Consider the following 27,273-nt stretch of genomic DNA (forward strand, 5'->3'; position numbering starts at 1 on the left):
GTACATTAATAACACTGAGCCACAGAAGGATGAGCCTTAGGTAAAGAAGAAAGGCAGAGTGACCTCCCATGTCATTGCACAGGAATTATTTCTCATTTCTATTACAATATTGCATCACTTTTCTGGCCAACTCCCTGCTATTTTCATTCAAGATACAAAAATCAAAAAATCCTTTCAACAAAATCCTCACTTTTAATTATGCAAAACCTAGTAGGAAAGCAGGACGGTGGGCACATCAAAAAATTACATATAGTAGCATATTTATGTTGTGTAAAAAAAATTTGAGTCTTTATCCGCAGTCCATTAGGGTTAATTACAGCCTTGTGTTGGGATGCTTGTAACAGAGCAGGGATGGTAATTAAAGTACAGGTAAAACATTAACTTACTTTTGTTAGCCATTAATCAGTGTTTACCTTCAGAGAGCTCTCCCTTTGTAATTAATAATCAGCTTGGACAATGAGTAATCACCCAAGAGGAAGTTGTGTGTGCTTATGTATGTGTGTGTTACTAGCAAAGGGGTGTTTCCCACCTTTGAAATAGCATCTTTACTGATCAAACAACTGATCATCCATCTCACCAGGGTAAAAATTCAATAAACTAACAAAAGCAGAGGAGCCCTTACAAGAAAAATCTCTTTAAGACTGTTTTTTTTCCATATATCTATTTCTCATCACCCTTATTCTTTCCCACTTTGGATTTATCCTTCTCTTGGCATCTCAACAGCAGTGTAAGTTTGGAATGATTACATCTTGGGAAGGCCTCAGCAACCCCACTTAACCAGCAGCCCACTCCACAACTTATTCCTCTGTCAGCCTTGTAGCACACACACACACACACACACACACACACACACACGCACAAAGGGAGCTTTTCCAGCAGGAGATTGGTTCCACTTTATCTGCATATTTAGCCTGTGTTCAGCGTGCTCCTAACTGATAAAATTCTGATAGTGTGCCAGGACACTGCCAAACGCCAGAGCACTGACCTTCTTGGGGGAACAAATTCCTTTTGCAAGATGGAAAAAAAGAATACAGTGAAAGGAAGAAAAATGAGGATAAAAAAAATTAAAAGGAGGGAAGCTAGCCAGTCAAATGCGAAGGGAATGGGTCCAGGTTTATTTAAAACATTTAAAACAAGAAATGGAGATGTTAGTGGACACCCCCGCTACATGTTATTCTCCCTCCTTCTCTGGGTCCTTCCCGCCCCGTCAGAGTGCCATGCTGGTATACCGGCATTGCTTCACAGATGATTAGGAATAACAGACAAGCTCTGCCTCCACTTCTCCCTACCTCCTTCTGCCAAGAGTCTACCAGCATGGAAAACACAATCATCATATCATCACTGCACCACACAGGGAAGCAGAACACAAGCGGAGGAGGGGAAAGGGAGATGTACAGAGGAAGTCAAAAACAGAAGAAGAGTAAGGAGAGAGAGAGAGAGAGAGAGAGAAGAACAGACATAAAGACAGAAAAAGACCAACGGCAAAACTCATCCTTCACCCATTTCTCCTATCATGCTGCCTGACCAGTCCCAGTGCCCATATGTAAGCACACATCCAATACTTTGTTAGCCTTCAGACATCTTAGTGTGTGTGCGTGTCTGATCACATGCCATTCTCCACAGCAGCTGAGTCGCCCCGGGCCTGGCTCAGTCTGGCTCCACACAAGAGTGAGCGGTGTTTCACACTGTGATGAATGTGTCTGCATATGTGCGTGTGTGTGTGTGTGCATGACAACAAGGATTCACCGGTCTGTTCTGTGTTGCTGAGACACTTGGTCAGCCACCTACACACACACACACACACACACACACACACAGATATTCTTACCATAGCAACCCAGACAACAGCAGTCATGGTAGCAGAAGAGGTGACTGCTGGGAGCTGTATGTGAGTTGACTGAAGGGCTGGGCCACGATGCCCTGACAGCCTTCCCTCAACCTTCTCTCAACCTCGTCACCTCTGTTGCTCTGCTGTGACTCTCACCACAATGGCTGCTGCCTGTGAACCTGCCAGGCTGCCAAGGACACAAAGATGACTGAGACAACCTTTGACATCAGAAGCCACCACCAAAAAACCAGAGACAAGCAGAGTTGGCAGCTCTGTTAACGGGCCAGAGAGTCAGATCTATTCAGGTGGTTAGAGTAGCAAAAGTCAATAGAGCACAAGTCAATAGTGCATACATACAGATGGACACTGTGTCAAACAGGTCTGTGTTAGGACATTGTCAGGCATGCCAACAGTTTCAAAAAGTAGACCTCGATATCTTGGCTCAAAGGTTGCTGTCTTTTTACTGACTTCTGTCACTGAGAAGAGACATAAAACATCAAGGTAAAAAAAACCTTGACATTTGAACATAAAATACAGTATTGGTTTTGTATTAATGGCTAGATGACATTTCTAGGTGCTGATTCACTGGTAGATGTTAAGGCCACCCACCCACACAGGTCCATGTGGAACATGGTGTTTTAGTGCCCAAGATGAGATAGTGGTGTTAGAGATGTATTCACTGACATGTGGAGCATGTGTAAGATGACCTATACATTCACTATGATGTCACTGAGGGGCTTTGAGGAGAATGAAATTGCAAAGCAGGACTTTCAGAGTGATGATGGAAATGAGCGATGAGACAAAGATGTGAGAACATGCGTGTGCAAGTGTGTTTGCATGTGCATACACATGTAACAATTAATGCTTAAATAAACACAAAGTAAAAACAGGTGCATTTAATACTTATGACAGATATATTATTTCCTGTTCAAGGCTTCGCTTTCCTTTTTTTTCTGTCTGTGCGTGCCTGTGGATGTATGCCTGCATGTGTGTCACTCTTCAAACAACACTGCAATCATCATCTCTTATCAACGGTCATGTTGAGGATTACAGCTTTCATCCCTAATCCTACATTAAGGACACATTCTCATGATGGCCGTGACATCATCAAGGCCAGTCAACCACAGAGAGGGCACAGGGACAGGAAGCCAAACACCACAGGAGAGGATTAATGAATATAGGAGACACACTAGATGATGAAAAAGAAAGATGACGAAAATAGAACAAAATCAAACTGCACATTTCTGTAGCGCGTGTGAGAAAGCCTCTGTTTCTGTGAGTATCTGTGTTTAAGATAACCTGCCACTGATAGAGATTACTCCCACTGTTAGGCTACATTGAAGGAATCTGTAGTAATGAATAATGAACATTTAATTGATTTTTCAGTATATTCATGACTGAGAACATCCCCAGTCAAACTCTTACATAACCCTTTTTAAAAAAATTATTATTACTGTATCACTGGTTGTGAACCACTGCTACTTCCAGTTTCTAACTGCAGCTACCAACCATACTACTCACAATGCAACCCCGAATGTGTCACCTTTGAATGTAGAATAAACACTTGCCTTGACACTGACATAGTGCCTATTGCCTGCATGCAAAGATATGTTAGATTTTAAACTATAACAAGTGTGCCAGTACTTGTATTTGGAAATGTAAGGCGATATCAGATTATGAGGTAAGTAGATCTTTGGTTATGTTATTGATGTTAGAGTGTGTGTTTACACATTTGGCTTGATACCTGCAGACACTCGTGGGCAGTCTGGCAGCATGGGATCCAGGCGTGTGTCCAGGGGCTCTGGACTCGATACCCAGTTGCAACAGTGCTGTAAGGAGAGCAAAAGAGAGTTTTACAATCGAAAATTCTAAGAACAGATTTCTCGTCATAGCTGTATGTTGCTTCTCCAAATAAGGGGGTATGGTAAAGTATCTGATGAAAAAACATACGTCTTTTATCTTGATGCTTTGAGAGTAGGAAAGAAAGGAAATATAACAAGCTAAATTTAAATAAATATTAGAAAGAAAAAAGCTAAAAAAATAAACATTGAGAATGAAAGGGAGAAGGGAGCACAAATAGGGAGGCAAGGGAGAAAAAGAAATGGGGGACAGGTGCGGAGGACAAGGAGAGAGACAATAAGCGAGCAAGAGGTGTGTGTATGGCTGAGCAAGGTGGGGGAGAGAAAGAAAGAGAGACAGGAACAAGCAATTAAAAGCTCTGTGACATGTTGCTCAGACAGCTTGGCGTTTGTTTGTGGTGGGGAGCTGAGGCCTTCTACCATGGTAGATCAGTGGGTGCCCTGGGGGAGGGTGTCTGCCCAGTTTGCTGACCCATAACCCCCTGCAAACACCCCTAGTCCTCTCAAACCCCCTGTGGTTGACAACTCTACTGTCAGAAAGAGGAGAAGACCTCTTTATCCGGTTTTTGCTGTCTTTATCTTCCTGTCTGTGGACTCTCCCTCTTTCTTCCTACTTGGTTATTTCAAACATAAAGTCAAACCTAATGTACAAAATGAAATGTATCAATGCCATACTACAAAACAACATACTTTTTCCATGCTTTTGAGTTTTCTTTCTCTGGGTCGGCAGATGACAACATATCAAAGTGTGTTTTCCCTTTTGACCATGCAATGTGGATTGGTATGCAGTGGCTTGTAAGGTTAGAACAAAAACAAGGGAAAAGGGAGAGAGGGACAGAGGGAGGCTGGGAAGGAATGCTTGGAGAAGACGTTCCCCAGATAAGATAAAAGTTCAATAGAAGAAAGAGAAAATGTAAAGAGATTAGAATGTGCAGCTGGCGTCCTTCTGAATCACTGCTTATCTACACTTGTTTACTTTCACCCTGGCCCTCTGACAGTCATTACAGTGTCGCATGCTTGTGTGTGTGCCCGCGCTTGTGTGTGTGGGTCAGTGATTGCATTGCAGGGGGTCTCCCATGAAGATGTGTAGCGTTGTGAACCCTTCAGAATCAAATACACACACAAACGCACACGTGCTTTCGCATTTTTGTCCTCAGCAACCCTGACTCCCAAGGCCCATTTCAACCCATCCAAAAACACACACACACTTCATACATGCAAAATATCTAGGGTCACATCACACTTCTACTTAGCTATCCCCAATAAACCTCTCCACAAACACACACCCTACTCTTGTGTTTTCTGCATGAATATATAAAGGTACACAGAGACACTGAAAATACTTGATGCCTAATTGAGCCCCTCTTTGTCTGCTGTTACAGTCTGCTTGATGTGTACAACATCTTTTTTTATTGATGATTTAATTACTGTAAGCTTATAGAATAATAGAAATCATTGCGAGAGATGATCATGAGGAAACATCTGTCCCATTTACGCAAATCCTTAGAAAATATTAACAAGTAAGTAAACAAAATTCAGTTGAACCCCCCCCCCCCAAAAAAGTCAGTTATTAAAATAAAGAGTTCGAACCATTCCTATCCAATCAAAACAAATAAAAATCAACAAAGTTTAAACTGAACCAATCTCTTAAATAGTAGAAAAGCTCTTTCACTCTCTTCCTCTATATTTCATTTCTTCAGCACTGTCAATCAAAAATACCAGCAGTCGGAAGGGGTCTAGCGTAAGAGGACCCAGAGAAGTTGAAAAAAGATCGGCAGAGAGATGAGCGGGAATGGAGGGGAGATGGAGGATGGGGGAGTTTAGTGTTGGGGGAAAATGACAAGTCATCTTGGTAAATACTGGCATATTGTGTATTTTTAGATCCTTTGCTTTGCCCTAGATGTGCTCTCCTCTGAGCCTGGGCTTGAGGGCAGTGCAGTATAGAGAGGCACAGAAGCTGCGGGGCTCCTTGACTGCTACATCAAGTGTCTCATTGTATCTCCTTTAATTCATTCAGCCTGTCTCAAGGAAGATGTCAGCTGGGCTGTGGAGCAGTGGGCTGAAGGCGGCTGGATAGAGGGGAACGAGGGGTGTCTTTCAAAGGGCCCTCCTCATTCCCCCTTCACCTCCACCATCACCACCAATGGAGGCAGGGAGGCCGGGGTTTGAATAGATTTGTCAAGGCAACAACACACATGTGAACACAAACTCTTGCATAAATGCACACACATACACACACACACACAGCCCCAGTGCTGTGGGAGACCGCAGGCATAACAGCAGTCACATAAAGGCAGGGCCTGCTGGCTGGGATTAGAGAAGGGCGATACGACAAAAGGATGGCACATCACATCGGCTGCCTCTGACGCATAGCATCATCACTTCAAGCAGCTCGACTGCCGATCAATGGTGCCATTGAAGTAAAGGCAGACAGAGAAACAAACATGTAAACAGATTTGACTCTCCCCCCACCTCTGCTGCTCTGCGTGTGGATTTGTGCTGGATATGAAAACATACATGTACCCATGCAAACACACAGCAAGACACATTGTTGCATAGTACATTTTGTTTTACTTAAATCCCATCACCAATATTATGCAGAAACAAAGTTCTAAAAGTTCCTTTAAAGTGGTGAGTTAGAGGCTAACACTAAGTGCTAAAGCTAACCATTAAGCTAACAGTGTGCTCGGAGGGAGTAAATGACAAGCAGGTCTCAGCTCTACCCCTTTACCTCTGAGAGATTCTTTTAAGGCCTTCTTTGCGATGTGTATCTGTGTGTGTGTGTGTGTGTGTGTGTGTGCGCTCGCGCAATCCACCACCTGCTGCCTTCTGCAAGACAGAGTGGAAGCCAGTCTGCTTCTTTCACATAAACAACAAACACACATGCACTCACACACTCAAACAAAACACTGCACTCAGCTGATGGCAGGGTGATCTAATGGAGCCTTCATGAGGACCAAATAGGTCTCTCATAGGTCCATATCCACTACACAGTAAGTGTGACAGGAATACACACACAGCACCTTTACGTTCCTAAATGTACACAAGTCTCCTAAACTATAAAACACATGACAGCCTGCAAACTAACTAACTCTCGGAAAGTATTCCTGAGTATCAGTTCTTGCTCCCTCTCTCTGTGTCTGTCTCTCTCCCACCTCCTCCAGTTGCTGTATAATCTCTATGGATTAGGATGGTTTATTCATGACCATAGTGTACTCTGTATGTGTGTGTGTGTGTGTGTGTGTGTGTGTGTGTGTGTGTGTGTGTGCTCTGGGCAGGCCACTAGAGTGTGACAGCAGGCCAGCACAGTGACAGGAGACACCTTGGAGACTGTGACAGGCTGCCAGCTGTACACCATCATTCGCATTTCTCTTTCTCACTCACTTCTCCTCACTATGCTACTCATCTATCTCCACGTACATCTCTTCATCTCCTCTCCTCCATCTGTATTCACTCCATTCATATCATATATGTCTGTCTTTTTGTTTTTCTTCTCCAGAGCTCTACCCTGCGCTTTTTTGGCGGCAGTCAACAGGATTTAAATAATTGAACGTTTCTCATACTATATTTCTTTGCCTATTTCTTTCTCCGTCTCAGTCAATGGATCAGTCTTTCTATCTCTGCCTTTGCTTATTCCCTCTCTTGTTTCTTTTCTCTCACCATCACTCTATGTTTTGTCTCCCAGCAGTGACGTCAGTTACCCCTCGTCTGACCCATTTGCTCTATATAACCTAGCCCAGCAGGCGCTGATCTCTAAATCCCATCTCCTCTCTTTTACTCTCCTCTTTGCTCCATCCCACCATCCAGTGACCTCTTGAACCCCAGAGGGAGGGAATTATTGCTGTCCGAGGAGAACAGAGCAGTGCACTGCTGGGTGCACCAATCTCACATGCACCCACTCATACGAGGGCCCATATTTATACGCCACTCAGGACATTATCCAGGTTCACAGATAGCTCCCCTCTGTGCCCTTCCGGTGTGTGTGTGTTGTGTATGTCTGTACCTTAGTGTGCATTGCAAGTGTTGTTTACGTTCAAGATCCAGCTGTGAATTAGTTATTGATATAAATGTGCATCTAATGTCAGTGTCTGTGTGCTTATGTCTGTTTGTTTTTCACTACACCAACAAATGCGTGTACTTTCAGATTGTGTGATTCAGAGCCAAACATCAGGAAACTGAGCAAATGATAGAAACCCCGAGATCAGCCCAGAGCCATGGGATTAGCATATTGGGTGGAACACAAAGGGACTCTGACCTGTTGGTTGAATCACTGCACATCCACAGCATTGGTTTCTAATGTAAATGACTTGGACAGATAACATTTTGGATTCACCTCAATCCTGAAGCTGACACGGGGCTTGTTAACTAGCACTGCCATGCATGCCCAGAAGCCAGTGATGAAATACAGACTTTGAGTAACAAATTGAAGGTATCAGTTTTGAAATATAAGACATAATTTTTGTTAGTTTCCCCCTCAATATTATTTGGCTGCTAACATATCCATAAATATTGTATATGCCAATGATTAGCACTGATCTACAGTATTTATTGTTAATAGTTGTCCTCATCTGATACTAAATTAGCAGAGACAGTAAATGTTCAAAACACTTTTGTGTTAAAATAATGTTAGCACCAATTTTCTATTACTGTGATGAAAAGAGCAATAGGAATCAACCCTGTTTGCTTCCCTGAAATTCAATAAAAGTTTTTTGGTTTTCAGACAATTTCTGTAGATGTTAAATAAAATTGATGTAATGATTTACATAATGACTTTAATGTTCACTGAGAGAAATGCATAGTATAAACATTGCTTTGGAATAAGCAACAAGTAAAGAGTACTCTTTGAGCCCAAAACTGTGTTGGTAAGGCAGAGAATTAATAATTTAAGAAAAAAACAATAAGGCTGCAAGCATAAGAAATCTAGTATATATCTATTTAAATCTATAGATGTAAACATCTCATAGCTTTTTTGTTGTACTGTATCATTGAGAAGGGCATAGCATAGGTGTGCCACTGTTACCCTCTAGAAAAATGTCCTTTAATTAGGTAGGCTCTTCTCTTAATTCAGCCAAAAAAGGACAGTAGGTTAATGAGTACCAGAGAGTAAATCCTTACCTTTCCCCTTCCTCTGACTGGACAAAGAAGGTTATTTCAGATTTATTGTTCTGGGTAATCATCACAAATAGAAAATCACTTAATATTGCAATTATGCTGTGTCCTGAACATCCCTTAGATGAATCAAAAATAGGAAATGCCAGACAAGGAGAAGGGGGCCGGTGCAACCTTGAATCCCCACCACTCAAACTAACATACATTCACAGACAAGTAACACACACTAAACCAAACACACATGCCAAATGGGAGATGACAGAAATAGCAAAAACAAAAGGCAAGGGATATAAAAGAGGATGTAATACAAATGATGGTGTGTGTGTGTGTGTGTGTGTGTGTGTGTGTGTGTGTGTGTGTGTGTGCACGTGCATGACATTTGCATCTCTGGCTCTCAAGCAGCTCTGGTCTTGGATGGTCCTCATCTTTATGTGCATACTGAGTGAGCCCAGGTGCTGCGTATGGCGCAGAGGTCACACCAGAAAGGGCAAGTGCTAAAATAAAACTAACACAAATGCACATGTGCACGTGCATTCTATCTCACATTATCCATAAGCACAAATGCACATATGCATGCCCAGCCGCATACACACTAACCATAGAGGGTTAACTGTCCTAGGTCCTATGGTTCTCTATGACTTCTAAGCCTAGTTGTTGGTCAGGGATACCTGTGTAGGTCAGTGGGTTTGTGCAGGGAGAAATTAGAGAAGAGCAAAACCTGAGAGACCTCAGCTCACTGCTGGGTGAATTTACATGACACGGGAGCTCATGAATGGACCCCTGTACACTTTGCAGTGTCTTTGTTTCAGTATGTGTTTGTGCATTTGAGCATGTGCGGTTATTTCACCTGCTGCATCCAGTCCTGTGTGCCTTTGCTGGTCTCCTGCAGCCAGATGTTGTGAGCAGAGTCAGTCAGAGCCACAGCGCATGTTCTGTTCTTCACCTGAATTTCCCTCTGATTCATCTGTCAAACAAAGCAAATCAAATTTGTTTTAGTAACCCTTATAGCATGTTAATGACACAGTCACTGTTGTGGATGACATTGTTTGCTTCAGGCAACATTAGAACAACTAAGAGACCATACGCTGTAAGAGATATGATATCCTGTTTAGAAACAAAATATAATTTGATTGCATAGATCTAAATAAAATTATTTTAAGATGCCATACCCACTGTGTCAGTAGACACTTGCCTAAAATATTTATTATTCCCTGTCCAACACACTGAGACTCAGACTACCCCTCACCCTCAATAGCACTGGCCCAGTGGATAGCTTTGTAACCGGCAGACACAGATTCAACCTGGTGTATAGCATAATGTTATAAAGTGAAATATGAAAGAGCTGCTCCACCATAGCGTGTCCTTGTCACGTTCTGTGCAAATGTCCTTCCCTTTGCACGTTCAAATACCTCGGTCCCCATTCTTAATACCCTTTCCCTTTACATGTCATGCAGAATGTAGCGTCCACAGACCCGTCTTCCTATTCCCCTCTGAATGTCAATGCCAAGGAAAATGTCACACAAAGAACTTGTTACTGCACTACAATAGACTTCCCACACCAGTGGTCCCACCCCAAGGAGCACTGGAGCCAGGCCTTGGGAACAAACCGTTTCACTCAGCTTTGCTTTAAGATAAAATGGGAAGAAAAGAGAACAGGAATTGCAACAATAGTTTAAAAATCACTTACTGTATACGTTTAGTCAAGCTGGGAAACAGATTGGTGGAGTGACATGGCGCTAGGCCTGTACAGACCAAATCTTTCACTACATTAAAGCTTCATCTTCATTGTCATCTAGAGGAAGGGAAACATAGGCAGTGTCGTGGACTACTGGACTTTTATGGGGGCTTGAGCAATGGTGTTTATGGCTTGGTGCCTGAGACTAAGACTAACACTTAAGTGGGAGATCAAGGTAATGTTAAGGCTAAGGCAAGGATTGAAATATCAGGTCTTAGCTGGTGCTTGCATAAGAACAGGATAAATATTGGAGCTCAAGTGTAATAAAAGAATATGGCTGAGGCTTGAGTACAAAGCTACAGTTTGGGCAGGCATAGAGGGTTTAAGACGGCGCTACAATCAATCTGAGTCTGACACTCAGACTGGGGCTAAGGCTGGAGCAACCACCCGTCTTATAGATATTCAAAGACAAGTAACACTGTTCATCTACAGTCAGCCAACTCTAGCTGTACATCAAAATGACGGTGGGCATTTGAATACATCCTCCCTTGCCCAGCCAAATTAAAGTGGGAGTGTATAGAGATGAATGGAATACAGTAAGACACCAAGGACTCATACATCATACAGCTGATAAGGCTTTCACTGGTGCGTCTTAACCAGGGTGGAGGATAGAGCAGACTCAGAGAGGAGGTACACCCATAAGCATAAATAAAAGTGCACAACTGAGATAGATAACAAAAGAAGACAGACACCCACTCCACATGTATCCACAAACACATTTGCTTGCTCAACCCAAATCATACAATCACACACACGCACACACACACACTTCTCTCTGTACTCCATTCTTAGCCACGCTTGGTTGAAAAGCTTTCCTCTGGCAGAACTGGGCCCGTGGGAGAAGCAAAGTCAACCTTTTAAAACTGGAGGTGTCAGTCAAGGTCCTGTTTTCTGGCGCTAGCCACACGGGCCAGTCCCTGAGTATAGGGGCTGCTAGCAGAGGCCAGGAATCAGGAGACAGTGGACTGACTGCCCATGGAAAATGCTAAGCACATGACTTCAAACCAGTCAAAAACATCACCCAAGTCTGGGCAGAAAACTCTTTTCCACTTTCCAAGAGGATAAATAGGTCTGTACTTGCTCCTATTGTATGCCCCTAAAAACTTCCAACATGTTTGATTTTTAAATGGAAAATTTTCTTTACATGGCTAAAGTTCATTGGATATCACTGGTATATTAAACCTGTAACTGAGCTATCATAAAATTGGTAACTGGTGCGAAAGTACCAACGTTAAGGACAGGTTTTTTTTCTTAAAATAATTTTGGAATGCTACTTTTAACACAAAGCAATTCAGAGCTAACAAAGGATATGCAGGTAGATGGAAGCAAGAAATAGAACAAGAATACTAATAAAGACAAGTGTGTGTGTGTGCATGCCTGCATGTATGTGGGTACATGCATGGATTTAAGTGTTTATAAATGAATGTGAGCAGATATGCAAGCACTGCTCAACAGAGCGGCAGTTTCTTTCGCAATAAGTGAATAACATACAGTGGTTACACAGATAAAGATATCTATAAAGAAAAAGACACAGCTGGTAAGGCAGGAGTGAAGCTGGATTGTAGATGGTGCTACGTCTAGAACTTATACTGGACTTAAGTAATTAGACAGTGCAGGATTAATCTTGTGTGGACAGACTGGAGAAAATTATTAGATTCAGCACCTCTGGATGCTTCTTGGTAGCTAAAAACAAGTTCTACCTTGCTTCATCTTATTGGTTTGAATACAAAGGAAAACTACTTTGTCTCAGCCCTTCTTTAACCAACTTTTGTGCTAAAATTTCTCTTTGAAACATACTCACACAGTGTTGTATATCTGCTGAAATGAAGAGAACAATAAATCAGGAACTCTCACCAAACAAAGTATGTTTTTCTGGTGATGCCTCAACCGAAGATTAAAGACCAATGAACTCCATCTCCCAACACTGTCTATATCAATCACTCGTTCTGACAGCTCTTATTGCCACAATCACTACACACATATGGTTGGCTGTGGGTAATAGGTTGACAAATAATGACTCCAGGAGAGAGAGCTCTATGCAGTGTGGCCCTAAACCGCAATGATTTTGACACCACTGGGTCCCATGTTTTACAAGCCACAAAGACAACTGTGGTTAGCTGCATGTTGAAAGCAGAATCTAAGAATGTCTGTGTCTTCTGCTAGGCGGGTGATTCTCAAGGTTAACTTACAAACCAGTTAGAACCATAAAGCCACAGGCTCCCAAGTGGGTAGCGATGTAAGCTGTCTTATCATATGACTCATCATGTTCTAATTTTTACACCATGTTAGCCTGTGAGTTAGTGTTAGCCATCTTTATCCAGAATGTTAAACGTGCTAATCCTCTATGCAACCGCAGACTGCAGCTTTAACAAGGAAACAAGCCAGCTGTTGTGATCAGTCTTGTATCGGACAGGGAAAAAGGAAGAGAAACATGTGGAAATACTTGTTGAGCTAAAACCAACACACAGATGTTGAGACATTTGCCGCCTCTCTGCTGGCCTTTCCTTTAACGCTAAAGCAGCTGGATGTGCAGAGTAAAGTTCGGGTGGGAGTTGGACATAGGGGGGCTTGTGTGTGAAAAAATTTAGGAAAGGGGAGAAGAAAGGCAGACGGTTATTAGAGGAAGCTGAATGGATATCAAAAGTAGTATGCTAGAAGGAAAAAGGAAGGAATGAGGAGAAAAAGTAAGACAGATGAGAGACACACAAGCAGATGTGCTCAACAAAGAATACTTATGAATTCTTTATGAATCCCCATGAGAAAAATTCTCTTTTCCCTTGGTCTATTTCTCAGGGAGTTCAGGCCACAGGGTCAGCTTCAGAAAAGCATCCCTGAAGCAAGTGGGCTTTTGCTTGTGGTGTACGAACAATAATGCTGCAATGATGTGTTGAGAGGAAACCCCCTTGACACTGTTCTTGAGCATAAAAGTTTATTAAATCAAAGAGTTCAGCATCAATTACTGCTCTGCAGCAGCTTGGAGAGTGACCCAGCCCGATGACCACTCTGTCTCTCTGTATATCAAACATAGCTTATATAGGATATGTTTAGGTATCTGTTAGGTACCATAGAAGGGTTTGAGTCTGCAAAGTAAAAAGTCAAACCCATAGAAGGGTACAGTACTATCTTGAGGTAACAAAACAAGGGGTTAGAGGTCAAATTCTATAGAAGGGTTCAGTCCCTACATAACCACCAATCACTGCTCTCCCCGTAGAACACCTCCCCAAAGGTCACTGACCCTCTGTCTTGCTGCTACAGTGCTATTTTGAACTGTTATGAGTCAAATGCATAAGTATTGGATACTACATGCTGTCTTTCAACCAAGTAGAAGCTAAATCTTAAATGGAAACGACACACAACACAGGACTCTGCTTTAAGGCAGCCTCTTTACTCACTAGAGCATCTTGATGAAATATTTATCAACCAGTCTGATGTACGTCATTTAACTTCTGTCTTATTATAGGCTTAATTCAGTTAAATTATCAAGGCCATTTTGACATCATAATTTAGTGTGCCATAAGAAAGGGGTAAAAGATATGTCTTAACCCATTTCTGTGACATGCTGTTTTTAAACACACTCCTTCACTATGACTTAGATTTAATCTTAGTGCAACTGTACATTTATGTTCCTCTGAACCACAATAACAAAGCTGAATCACAACTGATGACACAGACTTGAGTCCACCCCCACCCAACATACATTCAAACTCTGGATGAACTATGAAATCCTTCTCCCTTTTTTCCCCCCTTCTCTTTTTCTTCCTCATAAACTACTTCTTTTCTGATTTCTCTGCAGAGGGCCTGGTTGCTATAGAGACCTGCAAACATCACAGATTTCTGACCCCCCAGTTGGCACAATTCTCCTAAATCCAGCTTTTCACAAGGTCTATGAAATAGCCAACCCCCACACATTTGGAGGCACTCAAACACATGCATACGCAGACACACACACAAACACAGACTTTTCTCTAACCCCTGTATCTTGTACCTGACCTCTCACATGGCCCTCAGCAAAGTACAGTGTTTAGCGCTTTAAGCTGCTTCCTTCTACAAAACCAGCTAATTGCTATACTTTTGTTGTGCATAATCTTATTTTCACTACTGACGTAGAATGTGATATGCAATGGGTGTGTGTATATGTAAGTGTGGAGTGTGTGCATGAAGGAAGGAAGGGGAGCATATTAATTATGTTTATTTATCTGGACGACGAGTTGAAATAAGCGACGAGACATCATTTAACAGCATGCTAAGCTAATCTCTGGTCGAGATAAATACTTCATTTCTCTCCTCTCCCCGTGACGCTCCCTTGCTCACGACTGCTCCGCTGACGCTACATCTAAACACCGGCAATAATAAAGACAATTATTTAGGCCTTTGATAATTATGTGTCAAAGGCAGCGAAAGCCACAAGATAATTGGGCGAAAACTGAATAGTAATCCACAATGGAGATCCCTGTGGGGAGACAGGCAGACTTATCCCTAGAAAGAATGCAGAGTGAGAGAAAAGAGAGAAACAGGCAAAGACAGAAAGATGAGAGCTCTTTAAGGGGCCTTGCTCACTGTCAGATAGTCAATGTGAAAAGCCACAATTATACACAGAGAGAGAGTGCGAATAGAGCGCAGCAAACAAGAGAATGGAAAACATGGGGTAGAGAGAGAATGACAAGACGTAGAAAATGAGTGAGAATGCAGAATACATAAAATGTAGACTGTTAGTGGGAGTGAGCAAAGACTGAGCAGAGGCCAAGGGGAAGGAGGAAATAGAGAGAGAGGGAGAGAGAAGCGCCCCATGATGATGCCAGTCAGAGACGAAGCTTATAATGTGGCTGCGCCATGCACTGCCAACAGCCACAGATAATCGAGGACTACCCACTGAGCACTGAAGCACTGCTTAAATATTTGATTGATTAACTGTCCTGTTGCTGCCAGAGAGTAAGAGGAGCGCATCAGAGAAGCCAGGGCGAACACAGGAAAAACAAACAAACATGTATGCGGGTGCACACCGGAAGGTTGGAAAACACATGGCGCAGACACACCAACACATACACCCCCATAAATCCCTACACGCCAACATTGGAACAAGAGCACAAACACAAACACACAGAGACATGTACACATTGCAAGCATGTGTAGAGTCTGCAAAGACAGTGGCAAGGGCTGGAAAAACAAACATAAAGGCTGACTGATACTCAGGCAGTGATTTTTTCTATCATAAATCAATGAGGACAATAGACTTATGGATAAACAGTGGTTTAGTTGATTATCCTCAGCTGGACTTGACTTTTTAAGGACTGTGGGATTCACCACAGGGATGTTACGTGCTATCTCTCTTACTTCTATCAGTGTATGAATGTAAGTTGCTAGCAATTGATCACAGGTAATAGAGGGGTGGATAGAAGTGGGAGTACAGAGTGTCCAGCTAGTCAACCTACCCTGTCTGTGACACATATACACACACACAAAACACACTCATCCCTGCTCGTCTCTGGCTGTGAAAACACAGGCAGCTGGCCCCCCACGCTCCAACACCCTCCACAGGAAGAGACAACACCAGCGCTTCCTGTGGCTTTGAAGCAGCGGCCCCAGGTCCCCTGTCGGTCCCCAGCTTCCTTTGTCTTAACCGCAGGAAGGAAGCCCTCTGCAGCACGAGGCCACAGGGCCCTAGAGATTGAGAGGGAGTGTGTTTGTGTGTGTGCATGTTTCAGTGTTGTGGGAGTGTGCAAAGGTTTTGCTCACTGAGGTCACATGCATTTACTTGCAGGGTTTTCCCCCTCTGACTCTCCAGTGCATGAACTCTGTTCATGCTGGGGGTGTAGTGGGGGGAGTGGGCAGGAGAAAACTGCAATAACTTCCTCCTCTCTTTCCTCTCACGACTTTTCGTGCATGCATGATGAAGGGAAGATGAGGAGGAGAGAGAGAGAGAGAAAAAGGGAGGATGGTGGGCATTGCTGAATTGTGTGAGTGACAGGACCGGACGCGGGGTAGTGGGATGTGGTGTATGTCTGTGTACGCATTGGGGAGGATACTATGTGTATAAACATGCAAACCACACACACACACACACACACACACACACAGATACACACCAACATCAGTGGGGGCAGTGAGGAAAAGGAAGGCCAATAAATATTTACTGACACAGCAGAAGTGGAGAATGGTTGTCCACTGGTGGAAACAAAAGGCAGAGGATGAGGAGCGGCGTGCCAGGAAACCTGCCGGCTGCGGGCGCTGCGCCCCACTTGTGCCCGCATGGAAAACAAGAGGAAGACAGGAAGGTAAAACAGAGGAGAGAGAGAGGGCAGGGTGGCTGGGATGGAGCGAGAGAAGAAAGGAGGGACAAACGGGGTTGTGGGTAAGGGAGCGCTCTTAAACAATGGCAGCCTGGTGCAAAGCAAAAAATTAAAAATCCCCAAATTTATTTTGTTTCTTCAAGACGAGGTTGGGTGAGAGATTTAATGAGTGAGGACATTGGATCGTGCATGCGGGTACGTGCAATCATGCATTTATATGACAAAAATACTTGTTGCTTCTTATATTTTAAACTTTATATCTTTAAGTTGTAGCTTGTGAATTTCTTATCACAATTGTCTACGCAATCCGAAGATATTTTTTACATAAATATTTTTCTTCCTGATAGTGATATATAATTCCATAAATTAATCCACGAAAAAATTAATTCCTAGGGTTCGGGTCTAACTCCTAACTCTTAATGCAATGGAATTGTGTTAAAATCACTCAGACCCAATAAACCAAGCAGATGCTGAAATGTATAGCAGCAATTCATAGTTACAACAACAAAATTCAATTAATTTCTAATTAACATCTACACAGTGGTAAGTGTTAATGATATCAACTCCCAACAGTTTGATCAATTTACATTTTTGTCACAATAAAAAAGACTCATAGACATTGATCAAGCTGCTGGAGCTATATCAACAATACCCCTGTAAAGTTCACATTGAAATGATATTGACACAATTAAGAAAGTGGACAGAGTTTTGTAACATTAGTAGTTAAGGATGTTCATATATTGTTTAGCGACAGCAATTACAGAAATTCTCCAAATGGTAATTTCTAATTAGGCAGCATTCCTTACCAAAGTGAAATTACGGCATGGTGACTAATTAAAGTCTTGTGTTAATTAGAATACGTCTTAGTTAAGAAAACCAGCACAAGGTACGGTGGGCAATGTCTTCATCATTCCCAAATCAACTGACCACATTAACAGCTTTGGTCTATAGAGTGAAAGGAGAAATTTACCGCATTGGAAACAGCCTAGGTCTCATCATCTCCACTTGCCTTTTCTCTCCCTCTCTCTCACTCTGAAAGTGCTTCTTTCTTGTCTTTCTCCCTGTCTCCCAACCCTCCGGCAATGCTGTAAAATAGAAACCTAACCTCAATATTTTCCCTCACGGTGCTGGGACTTGCTGGCCCATTAAATTCCCCTTCCCATGTGTCAGCTTGCACATTTCCACCATGAAATTTTCGTATAATTAAACTTTCTTAATGATTTATAAGCTATAATAATAGCCGTAAGTATTTCAGAGCAGGTTAAAGGGACAGCCTTTAAGTGCACACCGGGGGATGACCCTGTTTTAACATAGTTTCGGATGGGTGACTCTCGGCTGGAGACGAGGATGGATAGGGTGAGGGAGAATGGGATTGACGGAGGGAGTGAGCGAGAGGGCCTAACAAGGGTGGGTGGAGGAGGAGGCTGAGACCTTTGTGCCGTAACTCAGGGTGATTCTGACATCGAGGAGAACCAAGGGCTCCCTGAACCCTGCCAGGGAGGAGACAGCTAACCGCAGACTGACAGAAACACACACACACACACACACACACACACACACACACACGCATAGCAGGCATAGCTAGCAACAGAGGATGAGAAACTGACAAAAATACAGAAACCCAGGCCTGGGAGAGGAAAAGACTGAATGCAGAAAGAAAGACAAAAGTAGAAAGAGAGAGAGAAAGAAAGAAAGCCTGAACTTCAGATAAACTGTAGATAAGTAAAATAAATCATGAATAAAACAGCAGGAAAAAATACAGACAACAAAATATCATAAGATAGCATATAGAAAACAGATTATAATTAATAAAAGTTAAATAAATATTATAAGGCACATTATTTTAAAACAGATAAAGTAGATGACCTAATCCTGGTGAATCAAATACACACTTATGAACAGACAAAGTTTACAGTATAGATCTAAAGCAGTACTGGAGTCAGTGCACAAACAATTTGCACGCATGTTCTGGGGTGCGCACACACACATACACACAAATACACACATACACACACACACACAGATGTTTGCTCTCTGCTGCCTCTCTGACGGCGACGCTGATATGATTGCCACTTAGGAAATCAGTGTGTTTTCACACCACTCTCAGCTCTGCCAAAGCTAATGTGTTAAATATCCATCGGGTACTGCTGTCCATTTTGAGACACACATACACACACACACAAAACACACACAGCCTTAGAGGCTGATAAACACTGATTCCTTGTACTAACTGAGTCCACAGTTGGTATCCAAGCCAAAATTTCTAAATTGGGGTGCATTGAGAAAATTTCAACAAACTATGATGTGGAATTACCACTCAGTACTCCTAAATATGTTGTGAGGACGTTTAAGTAGAGCTAAAAAAAAACAATTGTGCGACTTTTTTCACTTTTGTTATTATCAAGAAATGCCCATTTGTTTTTCACATCACTGTTCTATACAAATTCACTTTCATGCTGCACAAATCAACACATGAAGTCCAGTTACTGTAAGTGTTTTGAAAAGGTGGAGCCTGCTAATGGCAAAATCTACCAAATATCCCAGTGGACTGTTTTCACCTTAGCTGTGAATGGGGGAGGAAGAAGAGAAGGAAAATGAAACAAAAACAACAAATCTGGAGGCGCCTGCTGCTCTGCGCATTACTGGCAAATCAGGTGTGTGTGATTGTGCGTGTGTGTGTTTGTGCATGCATGTGTGTGTTATGTGTATCCTTTCAGGGTTGCAGGAGTTGGATTCTCAGGGGAGGTGTTTTGTTTAAACTTCCAGGGCCACTCGACCCATCTCTGAGTGAGAAGCTGCTGACGGACAAACGAAAAAAAAAATGGAAAGGGGAGGAGAGGTATAAGGCAGCGCTAATGAAAGTGACAAAGAGAGTGTTCCTCTCTTCAGTTATCATCCTCTACTCCTTCATATTTGCTCATCTCCTGTGCTGTGGGGCAAGGGGAAAAGAGAAAGGAGGAAAAAAAGGCTCTGTGATCCCCCTGTACTTAAAGGAAGGAGAGAGTGAGGGAGGGGGAACTACAGAAGGCCAACTGAAATTAATGGAAATATATAACAATCTGAAATTAACTTCTGGTTGCCATTAGCCATGATTTAAAAAAGCTTTTTAACGAGAGGAAAGATGAGTCAGAAAAGAAAGAAGGGGTTGAGGCCATATTACAAATTGGACAGGCTGGAGGAAGCTACAAGTTAATTTGCCCCATCATGTAAAAACTTTGTACTTCTCAAGGCACAGTCACTAAAATGATTATTTTTATGCCCAAATCAATCAAGACATATGACTAATAGATAAAGAAATAATACTAATATAGGGTATAAGAAAATACAAAGCAATTCAATTAACCAATTAACCAGGCAGGTAAAGAAAATAAAAAAAAATTTCAAGTACCTGAATTGTATCACAATGTTCAGTCAGACCAGACTTATTAGCAAAACCATGTTCCTTCTAGCTTTAAATTCCATTCCAAAGTAAAATGAATAAATATATATATATATATATACACACTATGGGTTCTATTTCAGCAACAACGATAAAATCATTAAAAAAAAGTAATAAAAAATCTGCACGCTGATATTAAAATAGATAAAACAAACACTGCCAATTAATAAAAATATTAATTATTATTATTGTTGTTGTTTTGTTATTATTATTATTATTATACTGTTGTTTAAAAAAACACTACATTTTGAATAAACAAAAGAACACTTAATTAATAATACTTCACTTTTATTATTCTTTATTATTCTTTTGCAACATTTTATACTGTAGTATATTAAAATGACATGCCCAGGAACAACAGCAATATACTTTTAAGTACATAATGAAAACACCACACTGACTCCCTCAATGAATTAAATGTAAAATCTACAAAAAGTAGTACACCAGTTGAAGTGCTTTTCAAGTGATATTATTGATTAAAAACAAAGCCTGAGAGAAGGGTGAGGAACACACAGACAAACACACACACACACACACACTATTCAGTAGAAAGTATATTATTAATTTTATAAAAAAAAGCAATTAAATCAAAGTGGTATAGAGCCTGAAGCTATGAGGACTGTCAATTCTGCTGGAAATGCCACAGAAGATTACAGTTCGGTTTGTGGATTCTATGAACCCTTTTTTTGATTAGGGAGTCAATTATTTCTCATTACTGAAGATGCTATTTCGGAAAAAGACCTTGTCAGTCAATCATGCAAAAAGTCCTCGAAAAGCGTGAATAAACCATTAAAGAGAGAGGCGGATGGGGGGTGGCGGGGAAAGCACACTGACCCTTTTCCCCACCCAAACTCCTACTTGTAGTGAAATTACCTTTTTAACTATTACACCTCTGTCAGGTCTTTGTCAGCGTATGGTAATTAGGGCCTTCAGTGGAGAACATTTGAAAAGAAAACAGTATATTTATTAGTTTATCTCAGAGAAAGGCATTTACCCAGAGCTGAAGGTAAGTTTGAATGTGGTGATTATCTTGTCATTTTCAGGCTGTTTGTCGAGGAGTGTGCATGTGTGCATAAGTAGGTGTTTGTGTGTATGAGTGTGTGCATGTCAGTGTGAGTGAACGCTGGTGTATATGACTCCAGGTAATGTGCTGTTGTGTGGGTGAATGGACACACGTGTGCATTCAAACATATATAAATATATATTTTATATATGAGAATGTGTGTGTGTGTGTGTGTGTGTGTTTAGCTGCTTTCAGCCCACTGATAGGCAAGCACAGCACATTTCTCCCGTCCTCTTTGTTCTGTGTTGGGTTTGACACCTCTAAACAATAGCAGCGCTTCACTTCGCCCAGCCCCAACCCACCACCAACCACACACTGCATGGACGGGAGCTGCCAATTAGCACTATCAAACACCCCTCATCAGCTGTCTGCTAACCAGAAAAAGAAAAAAAATATCCACGACAAATCAATAATTCAGAGTTTCATCCAAAAACAATCAACATTCATCAGCGAACTTAAAGATACATGACAGAAGTGAGCATGATCACTAATTGTATAGTATGGATTGTGTGTACAGAAAATATGCACAGAAAACAACTACTGCTGGTGTGACCATATGAAATGGAGCATTGCAACAAGGTCTTTATCAGCAGAGTAAAAACAAAGGTATGCATCCTCTCCGTTTCCGCCTTTCCACTCTGGTGTCTGCAGCTGGTCTTTATTTTGGGGCTGACCTATTAGCGACTGATGCCCCTTGTCTAAATCCCTAGCCCTTTTGGATAAAAAGTGCAGTCGCACACAAAAACTCTCATCCGCTCAAAAAATGCCACACTCTCTCTTTAAGTTTATCTACCTTTGTCTAATGCCATACTGGTTGAGCTGCATTTCGCGGCCACCGGGCAGCCAGACGATGTGGTGTGACCCAGGGGATGGAGGGCTGATGTGGGGAGAGGGGAGAGGAGAGGGAGGCCTGTCATGGAGAAAGGGTCTCAGAGGGCCGGAGGTGAGCAGAGGTGTCTGGGAGATGACTGTCGCTCCTCGCGGTGATCTAAGCCCTTTTCATTAACCTACACCCCTGGGTTCACCAAACAGAAACAGTGGGGAGGAAGTGGGGATGAGGGGGTGCAGAGCAATAGCCCTGGTGACCACCAGAAACCTGCTGCCTGCCTGCCTTCCTGTCTGTCTGAATGCAGATCTATGTCATCCATTACAGACAAGGGAATGCTTTTTAACAAAATACAAACACAAACGGGAGCACATGCGCGGGCACACAGACACAAACAAAACACACGCATACAAAAATACACATGCATCGAAGCCTGCTAAAGGGAAAGAGAGGGGTAACAAAGGACAGGCAGTGCCCCCTAGTGTTTTCATCAAAGAGAAATCAGACCAAACCAACTAACCATCACCCTTAGCAAAGCCACAAAACCAGATACATGAAGAGAGAGGCTGGGGGGGGGAGGCTGGATTCATGGGAGATGTGGCATCACATGTGGAAGGCAGAGGGGTGGGGGTGGGTGAGCAAGGTGTAGGGGGCAAGACACTGGGGGAAGGAAGGAGAGAGATGGAGGGAACAAGAAATGAAGAAGGGATGGCAGTTAAAGAGAAAGAATGGGGGTTAAAAGATGTCTTGACACAACCAAGATGTTTTTAATGTTTGAGGCAGAGAGAGAGAGAAAGTGAGAGGGGAAGAAGGAGAGGGAGAGAGGCAGGCAGGCCATGCATGAAAGCCGATGTCAAAGGAGTCCACAGGAACCGTTCAGTGTGAAGCCATCTAATGGGAAAGCTGAATATATATGAGACAGGGACACACGCACACACTGTGAATTACTAAGCCACCCAATATGGCCTGGTAACTGATCTGAACATGAACCACAAACTAATGAGTGACATGATGGGGGAGAAATGGAAACCTAGCTTACTGGGAGGACAGACAAGCCTTTTGGAGCAAAGTGCACACTCATGCTTGAAGATAAAAAAACATGCACACAAACATGAATCCATAAAAAAAAAAAATCTGTGCAAATGTGTTTTTTTTACACAGACAGCACATCCAGCTTCATATTCCCACCATGAAACAAGGCCTACCCTTCAGTGAGTTCCGCATTCAGCTTCAAGCCAGCTAAGACATCAAAGGCTGCTCCACACCAGGAGTCTCTCACTCGCTCTCCTCCCTTCCACTCTTTCTCTCTTCCTTTTGCTCTTTCATAACCCCCATCGTATTTCACAGCACATAAAGCCTTAAAATGGCACATAAAACAGTTCATCTCTTTTCACTGTCAGCTTTCCAGGCTTAAAAAATTAAATATGTTTTACTGCAGGTACATAACTAAAATACACCCATGGAAAGAAATTGCCATAAAGGATTCTAACTAAGCTTTCCATCCATCCAGTATCGGAGGCTATAGAGTTGAGTATAGATCCGCTGAATAGCCAATATGGGGTATTTGAAGTTTAAAGTGCAGAAAATATGAAGTGACTGAGAAACTGTGGAATTTTTCCTTTGCCACAAATCCCATCGTTATGTTTTCTGTTTTAACACTGGAGATATGTGCAGGAAATACACCACACAGTCTGCTGGTGATGCACTGACACTGAAAAATTCTTCACAAACAAACTAAAAGAATGCTGTGACCCTGGTGCAGTGAATTTGGAGTAGGCAAGGCAAAAACACCACAGAATACCAACACTGCATTCAATGAACTTTAAAAGCAGTGAAAGACAGAGCAGGGAGTGAAGGAGGCGGGCGTGGATGGAGATGCACAGAGAGCAGATGAGAGAAACAGAAGCAGAAGAGGGAGAGAGGGTTTAAACTTCAACCCTAGAGTCACTGAGTTCACTGACATTTGCACCAGGATCCGCCTAGCTGTTGCTCACAGCTTTTCAGAAACAACACTTTCTCTCCTTTCAATTCCTAAGACTTATTCTTCCTCCTACATTTGCCGCTGAATGAGACCATTCAGTCTTGAGGGCAGAGAAAGAAAAAAAAAAAAACACCCAGAAAAGCAAACTGAATTGCATGTGTTGAATTCGAGTGATGCCGGCATGACAATTTGCAACCCTGTATGTCCTCAAGAATCCTCTCGTATATTGTATGCATTCTTATGGAAGAATTAACAAGGGGGGGGAGAAAAAAAATGACATGTGACAAGCGATTCATTTGAGCTGTCAACATGTCATCTTCACCAATTCAAACCTCATGTCAACCGCTCGTATTCCCTCTCTGGTGAAGGTGACCTAGGTCGTAACCACTTGACACACCCGGACACAGCAGGTGAATGCATGAAAATACCACAGTGGGAACAGCGAAGCAAAGAATGAATGGCACGTTAGAGCAAAAGGACAAGTAGGAAAAATAAAAAAGGAAAGAGGAAATAAATGAGGATACTTTTTAAAGGATTGAAAGCATCTTGCATTTTCAGGTAAGAAAAAAACCCTTTTACAGATTATTCATTCAACATTTTAGATGATATTCAATGATAAAGTTTAGATTATGATTTTAAACGGGTTTTCATAAAAAAAAGAAACAGCACTTCATTTTTAATACAGTAGATTGGGGACTGTGAGAAGGAGCAAGAAGTGGGAAAAACTGGTGGTCCTTGACAGAGACGTTTGTTAAAAAAAGACAAAATATAAAAAACAGTGTGAAGGACACAGAGAGAGGTGAGGTCAGTCTCAAGTGAAGGATCGGAGTGAGATAGCATAGAATGAAGTAGCAAGGCTGATGTGAAGTTGAGGTTAAGAGAGGGAAGGGAAACAGAAAGTGACTGAATCAGAAGCAAAGCAGAAGAGCAAAGAAGAGGCGAAAGACTATATACACTGAGGCACAAGTTTAAATGGAGAAAACGAGAAGAGGTAAATTTACAGTTGGTGGTATGAGAGAGAGTAGACAGAAGGATGGTGACCCAAGACGCACAAAGGTGGGTAAGAGACCAAAAAAAAATGGTAACAGGGAGTGGTTCTATAAAAACACGGGCAAGTGGCAAAGGAGGAATGAGCAAGTGAAAGAGTTTCTTCTGAAATTAAACAGGAAGGTACAAGACAACGAATGACTGAGAGAGGAAGTGGACAGCAGCACCCAGTAGGTTTTAAAGAGGGAATGAAAGAGCAAGAGACGTCTGAAGTAGAGGAGAGGGAAGAGAGCGAGACCTTGCCTCTGAGGCAACGAGCCGAGAGGAACGAGAGAGGCAGACAAAGCCGCACACTGCTCTCACACCGCAGAACAAAGAGAAGAGGTGCATCATGGGAGCCTGAGCCTTGCGCCGCTACTGACGCCATACTGGATAAACACACAATGGCACATATGCACAAATCTAAACGCAAACACATAAGCCAACATGTAATAATCAAGGACGTGATTAGTATAGACCTCTGTTTTGAGTCATTTTGGTAGGAAGTCTAATTACCTTTAAATACTTTTAGTGCTGTACCTCCTCAACCTTCATAAAATGGCACTAGTGGGTATATCACATAAAAAATACTATGCCAGATACATATAGAATATGATAAGGGTATGTCTGTTAAAACCTGACTCAAAAACAAAGCAGAAGACTTTGAATAATACTGACTTTAACATAGCATAAAAACATGCAGCTGAAATATTGTAAAGAGCAAGGTAACCCTGAGTAAATCAAGACAGCATCCTCGCTGACCAAGTAGGTGTAGGAGTAGGTGGAGAGAGGGAAGACGGTCCAACTATAAGGCAGCCAGAGATGGTAAAAGAGTTGAAACAGGAAAGAGTAGGGGAAAAACTAAAGTGAAAGACAGCGTGGGGAGAGGAGAGCTTTCTCTATAGTATACTAATACAAGCAGGCTGGGGTTGAAGCTGACGGTGAGGATGAACAGAAAGGGAGGAGGGCTGTTCAATTTTAGCGGCAATTCAGGTATGAGTGTAAATACTAATATCTGTCTGTGAATGCTGAGTGTTCTGTGTGTTTCATTGTAAATCTGATTATGTTCACATATGCATGTGTTTATGTCCGTGAAAGCAATGTACATCTTGTGTAGTCTTTACCTACTCAGGCAGGTAGCTCGGGGAAACACAAGTTGGAGGAGTAAAGACACAGGCACGGCAGCGTGAAACTGGTTTTTACTTTCAGCTAATGTGTCAACATTCAAAATAAAATACTACTACCTACTTATCCCTCTCTTGTACTGTCTATTTCTTTCTCTTCTCCTTCTCTCTATCTCTTTCTCTCTTCCTCCAGCAGGTCTGGTATGCCAGAGCTGTAGCTGAACTCTGAGTAGCACTGTCTCCAGGAAAAAACAAAGTGATCAATGTGAGAAGGCACGGGGCGCTCATGGACAGGCCAATCAATGGTGGAAAGAACCTTGCCCAGGGCCTTATGCAAATGGAAGCACGTCCCGTAACCTCGGGAGTGAACATGCGCACTAGATCAATGGGACGAGGGTAGAACCTTACAGCAAGATCAGCCTCAGCCAGTAAATATGTAATGATGAATCCCACAAGATTTAACTGAACTCAAATGAACTTCAACTAGCTTGGCTTCTTGTATCACAAAGTGGCAAGAAAGACCCCATGTTCAAGAGGTGGGGTATCGGGGTGGGTGGAGCCGGACGAGAGAGATTAAAAAGAGCCTTTGCACAATGATGTACTGAGGACAGATGGATATTTTCCTTCCTTTTCACTCGGGAGAAAAAAAAAACAGGAAGACAAAAAGGTGAGAGGAGACTTATGAATAGTCACCTCAACAATACTTGTTTGAGGTGTAATGATTTTCAATTACATCACCATGGCAACATCTGTGTGTTTTGAGGAAAGAAGGAGAAGAGTGGGTAACCGTGACGACCTGGTGAAAGCGTGCTCGACCATTTAAAACCACGGATGGTCAGACCAAGGTTTGGATAAGATAAACTATTCAAAACGAATAGACATTTATTAAAGCCCTCATATACAACACTGAAATTGGTATTACTCCAAAGCTATCGCTGACCAATTAGAAATATTGCATTAACGGTGTGCAAGGTAACTGTGGTGATCTGGAGACTG

At 42.3% G+C, this 27,273-nt stretch overlaps 1 protein-coding gene across 3 annotated transcripts in view; it reads right to left on the reverse strand.

The window, feature by feature from the left end:
* The window catches only part of fam172a (family with sequence similarity 172 member A), a 155,641-nt gene that overhangs the window by 48,158 nt on the left and 80,210 nt on the right, over positions 1–27,273 (reverse strand). For 2 of the 3 annotated variants that reach the window (XM_038702743.1, XM_038702744.1), the window contains exons 9-10: positions 9,644–9,760; positions 3,573–3,657 (exon numbers count right to left, since the gene is read on the reverse strand). In XM_038702743.1, the coding sequence (XP_038558671.1) occupies positions 3,573–3,657; positions 9,644–9,760 (202 nt within the window). Of the gene's footprint in view, positions 1–1,965; positions 2,016–3,572; positions 3,658–9,643; positions 9,761–27,273 lie in introns of those variants that run through there. The other variant, XM_038702745.1, reaches the window with a different exon arrangement.

The sequence above is a fragment of the Micropterus salmoides genome, unplaced genomic scaffold (assembly GCF_014851395.1).
Source record: "Micropterus salmoides isolate LMB-PRFRI ecotype aquatic unplaced genomic scaffold, ASM1485139v1 Ms_hic_scaffold_7, whole genome shotgun sequence".
Taxonomy (NCBI): domain Eukaryota; kingdom Metazoa; phylum Chordata; class Actinopteri; order Centrarchiformes; family Centrarchidae; genus Micropterus; species Micropterus salmoides.